This window comes from Carlito syrichta, unplaced genomic scaffold (genome assembly GCF_000164805.1).
Source record: "Carlito syrichta isolate Samal-C Ts95f unplaced genomic scaffold, Tarsius_syrichta-2.0.1 Scaffold302949, whole genome shotgun sequence".
Taxonomy (NCBI): Eukaryota; Metazoa; Chordata; class Mammalia; order Primates; family Tarsiidae; genus Carlito; species Carlito syrichta.
The window spans coordinates 593,430-602,462 of record NW_007247045.1 but is presented as its reverse complement, the minus strand read 5'-3'; the positions used below and the strand labels follow the sequence as shown (position 1 = coordinate 602,462).

The window sequence follows — 9,033 nt, the reverse complement described above, 5'->3', positions numbered from 1 at the left end:
CTCAAAAAAAAAAAAAAAGAAACTCAGCAGTGGAAGAGAAAATGGAGAGACAAGCAAGGACTAGGTCACAAAAGGCCTCATATGCCATGCTAGGAAATTTGGAATTTATTCTGAAAGCCACATTTTAAAAAATACATATTGAGTTCCTACTATGTACTAGATGCTGGTGAAGGAGGTAGACATGATTTCTGCAGTCAAGGTTCCTAATGTAAATGATTTTACAATAAACAAATAGTTGTAAATTATAATAAATGCTAGGGAAAAAAATGTGGTGTTTTGTGAGATCCTAATGAGATGGAGACAGCATGGATGAGAATAACAGACCTAACTTGCATATGGTCAAAAGGGGCTTCTCAGTCTTACCAAGATTAGAAGAAAAGAGAACCATTCCAGGCAGAGGGAAATAATATGTGCAAAGACCATGGAAACATTAAATGGCTTGGCATATTCCAGGAAATGAAAGAAAGTCAGTGTGGCTGGGGTACAGAGGGCAAGGCAAAGAGTGGCATGGTGTGAAACTGGAGAGAGGCTAGAACATACAAAATCATGGCAGCCTCAGTAAGGAGTTCAGATTTCATTCCAAGTGCAGGAAACCACAAAGAAGTTTTATTTTATTTTATTTTATTTTGAGTTGGAGTCTCACTCCATCGCCCAGACTGGAGTGCAGTGGCCGCTCCTGATCACCCCAGCCTCGACCTGCTGGGCTCCGGCGATCCTTCTGCCTCAGCCTTCCAAGTAGCTGGAACTACAGGCATGCGCTACCACGCCCAACTAATTTTTGATTTATTGTAGAGATGAGGTCTTGCCAAGTTGCCCAGGCGAGTCTTGAACCCGCGGGCTCAGGCAATCCACTCACCTCAGCCTCCCAAAGGCACGGGATTACAGGCTGAGCCACCGAGCCTGGCTTACAAAGGAGTTTTAAACAGGAATGACATGATTTGAAATTTTTTAAAGATCATTCTAAAAACCTGATGGAAAACGAATTGAAGAGACAAAATGGAAGTAGAAAGACCATTTAGGATGGTACTAAAATTAATTATCTGGGGAGAGATGGTTACTTGGAGTAGGGCTCTAAAAGTGGAGATGAAAGGGTATGAGTAGATTCTAGATAAATTCTGGAGGTAGAATCTAAGGATTTACAGACAAATTGAATATAAAGGGTGAGGGAAAGGGAGAACTCAAGAATAACTGCTAGGTTTCTGGTCTGAGCAATAAAATAGATACTGAGATGGGGAACGCCAGGGGGTACTGGAGAGGATAACTGGTTTGAGGGAGATATCAAGTGTTTGTTTTCTTTTTTTAACATGTTAAGTATAGTAAGGTGAATAATGGCCCCCAGAGCTATTAGGCCTTAATTCCTAGAACACATAAATGCTGCCTTATATTGAAAAAGGGCCTTTGCAGATATGATTAAATTAAGGATCTTGAGATGGGAGGGTTATCCTCCCGTCTCAATTATCCAGGTAGACCCTAAAAGCAAACACTTGTATCCTTATAAGAGGGAGACAAGATTTCACAGATAAAAGAGACAGCAATGTGGCCAGAGAGGGATGAGTGATGCATCAAGGAGTGTCAGCCAGCAGTCATCAGAAGCCAGGAGAGCTAAGGAAGTCTCTCCCCTAGAGCCTCCAGAGGGAGTGTAGCCCTACTAACACCAGTGATACTGATCTCTGGTTTATAAAACTGTGAAAGAATAAATTTATGTTGTCTTAAGCCACCAAATTTGTGATACCTTGTTACAAAAAGCAGTCATAGGAAACAAATACATTAAGTTTGAGATGCCTATAAAGCATTCAAATATAAATTTCAGATAAGCTATTGGCTTAAAAGTCTGGAGTTCAGAAGTTGGAGTTATTGTTTGAAATATTGTACTCTTACCTCCAGATCCTTTCGAATGCTCTCAAACTCCTCAATGTCATCAAGTTTCAGCTCCAGGCGTGTTGGTTTTCGTCGCAGCATACTGAAATCAGCACTAAGGGCCAAACCCAGTGAACTATCAGCTATTAAAATAGCAGAGATCTTTACCTGAAATTACAGAGTAGTAAAGAAAAAAAAAATGACAGAGGGGAGGAAAAACTGGGGGTGGTCTCAGGTACAGACATAAGACCATGCACATTAATATGAATGAAAGTATTAAAAAAATTATTCAGATTCATACATAGACTTCTAAAGTTTTTAGGTATATGATTATGTTTTTATTAATAGTGGAGTTCCAAAACTCTGTAATTTCAAAAAACTCTTTCTGTAAGAACTTAAAATAGCAAGTTGCTTATAAGAGAGAATTCTAGGCAACAATCACTTTAATCTCGTGTTCCAGTCACATTCAAAGAAATACTCTAGCTAAAAGAATAAAGTTTACTATCACAAAATTGAATCTACTCTACAGGAGAATTGTAATCATTTGTGATCATTCCTGAATGCTAAAAACACTGCTAACTCTGGAAAACTTCTAACTCACCAATTCACAGGATTATCCTTAAGGTCTAAATGGATCCTAAATGGATAAGTCATTCATTAAACACTTCTTGTGTTCCAGCTACAAAATTAAAAGGTACAGTCACAATCTGTGGGGAAAAGAGAAAATTGTGATATAGTAATACCAACTCTGATGAGAGTAATGTATTAGCATCACATAGGCACCCGATCCAGTCTGGGCTGAGTGTACGGTAGATGTGGATATCAGGCAAGGGTTCTTGGAGGAAATGTCTTAATTGACTTCTTAATTCTTTTTTTTTTTTTTGAGTTGGAGTCTCACTCTGCTGCCCAAACTGGAGTGCAGTGGCACACTCCCAGCCACTGCAGCCTCGACCTGCTGGACTCCAGCGATGCTTCCGCTTCAGCCTTCCAAGTAGCCAGAACTACAGGCGCATGCTATCACGCCCGGCTAATTTTTTATTTATTGTAGAGACAAGGTCTCACCAATTTTCCCGGGCAGGTCTTGAACCCGCGGGCTCAGGCAATCCTCTCACCTCAGCCTCCCAAAGCGCTAGGATTACGGGCTGAGCCACCAAGCCCGGCCAACTTCTTAATTGGCAGGAATAAAGAAGTACACAAAGAGATTCAAGAGAGCACTCCACAATCTGAAAACCCAAGATAATACTGTGTTAATAAAAACCATTTTCTAGGAGAAAATACAACTCCCCCAACTGAGTTTAACGTCTGATAATGGCATCATCTGTACATTTTCTACAGCATCTGTTAGAGTGTATCTATAATAAGCAGTCAGTAAATGTTTATTGAAAATGAGAGATCCTTCCTGACCACTGTGCTAGATTTTTCCATTCACATTCTTCACATTCTTAATTTAATACAAAAACCCTGTGAAGCTGGCAAAATTATCCCTATGTTACAAATAAAGAAGTCAAAGCAAGCTGTTCAGTTTGGTTAATAACATCGGTCTCCTATAAAATTATACATAGGTCAATATGGTGAGGAATAAATGAGAATGATGTAAGTGAAAGTTCATAAAGTATGTACATATATAAAGCACTACAGGTATCTAGGATGAAACTAGAAACTAATATTCAAAGGAAGAAATATGTCCTTCTCCCATGAAGCTTGCGACATACACGTGACATTATCAACACAAAACATTGGCATGGTACATTTCAAATTGCTTTGTACTAAATCAGATCCTATCTTCTTCTAGACTCCAGCGTAGGAAAATGGTAGAGAAAGTCAAAGTTTTAAAGAGGGAAAGGAAGGAAAATTGGAAGAGGAAAAAAAAAAATCTACTATACATATTAACTTTTTTCCAAACCGTGAAAAGCTCACCACTAGGATGCAGTATAGAGTAATGGTTAAAACTGCTGGCCCTAGAGGCGAAAGGAAAGAGGTTCCAATTCTACACCATCGATTGGGAACAATTAGTTTCATCTCCCGTTAGACCTTAGTTTTCCCATCTGTATCTGTACTCAGGTGTTGTATGAACTGAATGACGTAATGCAAAGTAAGCTCCTGGAACATTACTTGACATTTAATAAACGCTCAATGAGTAACAACTATTATTACTATTGCGGTTGTTCCGGAGGGCTGGATGGGGGTCTAGTCAGCTTGGGAAATATCAAAATTTTGAGAATCTTCCAGCCCGCACAAAAGGATAAAAACCTTGTACTTTTCGCCTCTGATCTCCCAGCACCAGACACAACACCTATCCATCATCTATCTCGCTCTCAATCTGATTCAGACTACCTGAAGACAACAAAACCAAATCAATAACATCAGGCAGAAGCTTCTCCGCCTGGTCTTTATTTCACTTTGGCGCTGGAGGGCTCTTCCAGTTTAATCGTTCACGCAAACAGGGAGCCGCAGGAAGGACTTCCGGACCGTGGACAACAGCCCTCCCATCCCAGCTCCAGGCGGGCACCTCGGGTCCCAGGCGAGGGTTTCCATGGCAACCTCTGCTCCAGGAAGATGTAAAGGCTCCAGCAGACCCGGGAGGAACAGCAGGCCCCGGGAAACCCTTATTCGTTCCAGAGTGCTGCCCCGAGCCGCGCGACTCGACGCACCTACCTCTTTTCAAGCCTGCTCAGCCCCTTCCCGGAACCTCGGCTCCCCCCACGAATCTGTTACTAAGCCCACTGGACTCCACTTTCCAGAATGCTCTGAGCCTCTCTCCCCGCAGAACCTTGTCCTCTGCAAGCTTTTCTTGGAGGGTTTACAGGACATGCCCTCAACGCCACCACAGTCCTTCTTACTACGACTCCCATCATGCTTCGCGCCGCCCCGGGCGCGTCGTCGGCGGTGGCCCGACTTCCGGTCGGTGACGCAGTTCCGCTCTGCTGGGCGCGCGGTGGACGGTCTGAAACTTTGTGCTCGGCTTTAGCCGGGTCTCCGCGGCTCCAGCGCCCAGCATGGCTTCCTCACGAACCTCCTCCACGGTACCGAGATCGGGATGTCAACTCACTCGAGCTGGGAGCGCGGGGGTTGGGAGTCCCTGCGGGAAGGGCCGTTAAGGAGCGGGCCGAGGCGGTGGAGGGCAGAGGATGAAGGCTGTGGGACTCGGTGGTTTCCTAGAGAGCCGAGCAGCGGCTTTCTGATTCCTTACCTGCTTTCAAGTGCTGTAGCTCATTAGTACCTCTCCCGCTACAACCCCGAACGGTAAACACCTCCCACTGGTCCAAAAATGTACTCTATATTTGGGGAAATGTCTTGGTCAAGATGTATGTCTTTGTCAGACCTCAGAATTGTAATGAGGCCTCCTAACTTCTAATTTGCTTGTCACATCTGAAAACGTTTGAAATGTATAGACCATTAACGTTGTATATAACTTGTTCCCCCTTAGCACCGCGTTGATTATTTCACTTAGTGTCTCCCCAGTGATGAGCATTAACCTTGGAGGTATCATAAAACACAAGAAGAGATTGCACGTCCAGCAGAATGAAGTAAACATGTTCAAACCAAACCTTTGAGAGGAAAATCACTAAGAGAACTTTAATAATTGTATCGCGCTTTTATTTCCTGTTTACCAAATTTAAGTGACTGAGCATCATCCTTTGAGGAAGCCAGGTTAATTCCTAAGATTAAGCCTTAGATTGACCCAGGTCTTTGATTAAGCAGGCAACCAAAACTAAAGCACCTGATGACTTAGTCGCTCCCGTTGTGAAGAAACCACACATCTATTATGGGAGCTTGGAAGAGAAGGAGAGGGAGCGTCTGGCGAAAGGAGAGTCTGGAATTTTGGGAAAAGAAGGACTTAAAGCAGGAATTGAAGCAGGAAATATTAATATAACCTCTGGTAAGATGCATTTATGTATCCATCTTTATCTTTGATGCTTCAGTTTTCTGTAATAAATGCCTTCCCCTTAACTCTCACCAGTTTTATAATGTCAAAAAAAATTCAATTCTTAAACTCGTCTCTTTGCCTACCCACCCGGAATTACGCAGAGAGCCTCACTTTGTAGCCCAGGCTGGATTGCAGTGGCAGGGTCATAGCTCACTGCAGCCTCAAACTTCTGGGCTCAAGCAATTCTCCTGTCTCCGCCCCTCAAGTCACTGGGAGTACAGTGCACACTACTGCACCTGGCTAGTTTTTATTTGTTTTCTGTAAGGATGATGTCTCCTGTTTGTTGCCCACCCTGATTTTGAGCCCCTAGCCTCAAACAATCCTCCCAATTTGGCCTCCCAAAGGGATTACAGGTGTGAACCAACACACCCAACCCCCTACAACTTGTTTATACAGTTTTTCTTCCATGAATTTTCAATTTTTCCAAAATTCATTGTGCATTTGGATTCACATTTATTCCATTTGTCTTCTGGAGATCTAACATATTTTTGGCATTGGTTTGGAGCTACAGTGGTTCGTAATCTCCCATTTGAGGTTTTTGAATTTTTTTTTACACAAAATAATATATTTTTCAAATTATAAAAGTAATGTTATTTTTATTTTAAAAGATCACTGTATTGTGTGAAGTAGAAAATATTGTATTCCTTTGGGAGGCAGAGATGAGAGGATTGCCTAAGTCCAGGGTGTTCAAGACCAGCCTGGGCAACTTGCTGAGACCTCATCTCTACAATTAAAAAAAAAAAGCTGGGCTCGGTGGCTCAGCCTGTAATCCTGCGCCTTTGGGAGGCTGAGGTGAGTGGATTGCCTGAGCCCGCGGGTTCGGGACCCACCTGGGCAGCGAGACCTCATCTCTACAATAAATCAAAAAATCAGCCGGGCGTAGTAGCGCATGCCTGTAATTCCGGCTACTTGGAAGGCTGAGGCGGAAGGATCGCCGGATCCCAGCAGGTCGAGGCTGCGGTGGCCGGGAGCGGCCACTGCACTCCAGTCTGGGCAACAGAGTGAGACACAACTCAAAAAAAAAAAAACCAAACAAACAAACAAAAAAAGCCAGGCGTGGTCGCCCTCACTTGTGGTTCCAGCCACCTATTAAAGATAAGGTGGAAAGATCGCCGGAGTCCAGCAGGTGGAGGCTGTGGTAGCTGTGAACATACCACTGACTCTAGCCTGGTTAACAGTGAAGCTCCAACTCAAAAAGAAAAAAGAGAACTTGTATTCCTTACTAATTAGGTATATATCTTTCTGACAATTTTAATACAGCTGTAAAAATATATAGTTCTTTACCTGGGCACGGTAGCTCACACCTGTAATTCTAGCACTTTGAGAGGCCTAGGCAAGAGGATTGCCTGAGCCTGCGGGTTCCAGACCAGCCCAGGCAACATGATGAGACTTCGTCTCTACAATAAATAAAAAAATTAGCCGGGCGTGGTAGTGTGCGCCTGTAGTTCCAGCTACTTGCAAGGCTGAGGTGGAAGAATCACCTGAGCCCAGCAGGCCAAGGCTGCTGTGGCCATGATCATGCCACTGCACTCTAGCATGGACAATAGAGTGAGACTCCTACTCAAAAAAAAACAACAACAACACACATTTCTATCTTCTGGATAGAAGACCTAGTTAACATTTGCTAAAGATGTTCTGTACTCATACCTTCTGATCTCATCTAAGCTGTGTGTTTATATAGGTATAAGGTTGCCAAATGAAACAAAGGTGGTTTGAACCATTTTCCGGCCTTTAAAGCTGTGTCATTTAGGTTTATATGCTTGGCATAGTTTAATTAACTGAAAAACTAAATTAATCTATAAAATATGTAATGTGTTAGGCAGTTACTTTTTCCTGGGAGCATCCACAGACTCCAATTATTAGAAATTATTTCTTTCACTCTATTTAAAGAGTATCTGCTGATTTTTTTTTTTTTTTTTTTTTTTTTTTTAATAGGAGAAGTGTTTGAAATTGAAGAGCACATCAGTGAGCGGCAGGCAGAAGTATTGGCCGAGTTTGAGAGAAGGAAGCGAGCCCGGCAAATCAATGTTTCTACAGATGACTCAGAGGTCAAGGCTTGCCTTAGAGCCTTGGGGGAACCCATCACACTTTTTGGAGAGGGCCCTGCTGAAAGAAGAGAAAGGTGCCCTTTCTAAACATTTGCTTGTTTCTTTATTAATCACAGTGTTCTAGTCCAAATTTTAGTTGATCTTTAAGTTGAAACTTCAGTAGAATGCCTTAGGTAATGTTAACATTATTTTGTTGTGTTTGTATGATTTAGTCCATAATCTGAGTCTTAGGCAAATTTTTGCTCCACCTAATTTTTTTTTTGATAGACTGTAAAGAGGTTGCTAACATGCTTCCTTCCCAGTGTGGAGTTTCGAGTTGGATAACATTTGTTGTTGAGCTTTGAAAATTTAGACATTGAAAATATTCCATATCAGTGACATAAAACGTGATAATTATTTTGGGGGTATTATTGAAGAGGGGCACTGTCCTCACAGATAATGCTCCTCTTGTATTTTTTTTTTTTTTAAGTTGGAATCTCTCTCCATTGCCCCGGTTGGAGTGCAGTGGCACACTCACAGCCACCGCAGCCTCAACCTGCTGGGCTCTAGCAATCCTTCCACCTCAACCTTCCAAGTAGCCAAAACTATAGATGCACACTACCATGCCCAGCTAATTTTTGACTTATTGTAGAAGTGAGGTCTTGCCAAGTTGCCCAGGTTGGTCTCAAACCTGTGGGCTCAGGCAATTCACTCGCCTCTGCCTCCCAAATTGTTGGGATCACAGGCCGAGCCACCGAGCCCAGCCTCCTCTTGTAATTTTGATGTTGCAAAGTCTCTTAGTGATAGGCTAGTCATATGCAATTATGAGGAGCCCCTCTTGTTTCTATCCACTGTCCCATCTCTCCCCTTCATCAGGCTTCTTGGAAGGGTTAATAAATAACCCATAAATATGTACTTAAAGTTCTTACCCTCTTTAACCCACTGCAAACTAATTGACCCCTACCACATTGAAATTGTTCATTATTAAGGTCACCGACTCCTTTTTACACTGCCAACCACTTGTCCTTGAAATACTCCCTTTCCTTCACTCTCATAATACCAAATCTTTTTGATTTTCCTCTTCTCTAGCTGATTCTTCTACTTGTCTTTTTTGTTTGTTTGTTTTTGAGTTGGAGTCGGAGTCTCACTCTGTCACTCAGACTGGAGTGCAGTGGCCGCTTCCGGCCACTGCAACCTCGACCTGCTGGGCTCCTGCGATCC

General features: G+C 42.8%; 3 protein-coding genes across 7 annotated transcripts in view; 1 reads left to right on the top strand and 2 right to left on the bottom strand.

Moving 5' to 3' along the window:
- FKBP15 (FK506 binding protein 15) overlaps positions 1-4,567 on the bottom strand; it is a 113,488-nt gene extending 108,921 nt beyond the window's left edge. The window contains exons 1-3 of the mRNA XM_021711946.1: positions 4,513-4,567; positions 2,459-2,564; positions 1,879-2,000 (exon numbers count right to left, since the gene is read on the bottom strand). The gene's annotated coding sequence lies outside the window, so the exon portion shown is untranslated. The remainder of the gene's footprint in view (positions 1-1,878; positions 2,001-2,458; positions 2,565-4,512) is intronic.
- CDC26 (cell division cycle 26) overlaps positions 1-4,715 on the bottom strand; it is a 6,636-nt gene extending 1,921 nt beyond the window's left edge. Inside the window, exons 1-3 of one of the 4 annotated variants that reach the window (XM_021711950.1) lie at positions 4,513-4,715; positions 2,459-2,564; positions 1,879-2,000 (exon numbers count right to left, since the gene is read on the bottom strand). In XM_021711950.1, the coding sequence (XP_021567625.1) occupies positions 1,879-1,959 (81 nt within the window). In that variant the 5' untranslated portion in view covers positions 1,960-2,000; positions 2,459-2,564; positions 4,513-4,715. Of the gene's footprint in view, positions 1-1,878; positions 2,026-2,458; positions 2,565-4,512 lie in introns of those variants that run through there. The other 3 variants (XM_021711953.1, XM_021711949.1, XM_021711951.1) reach the window with 3 other exon arrangements.
- A 36-nt stretch (positions 4,716-4,751) lies between these two features.
- The window catches only part of PRPF4 (pre-mRNA processing factor 4), a 17,307-nt gene continuing 13,025 nt past the window's right edge, over positions 4,752-9,033 (top strand). The window contains exons 1-3 of one of the 2 annotated variants that reach the window (XM_008057325.1): positions 4,752-4,880; positions 5,560-5,737; positions 7,721-7,907. In XM_008057325.1, coding sequence (XP_008055516.1) covers positions 4,854-4,880; positions 5,560-5,737; positions 7,721-7,907 — 392 coding nt within the window. In that variant the 5' untranslated portion in view covers positions 4,752-4,853. Of the gene's footprint in view, positions 4,881-5,556; positions 5,738-7,720; positions 7,908-9,033 lie in introns of both variants that reach the window. The other variant, XM_021711962.1, reaches the window with a different exon arrangement.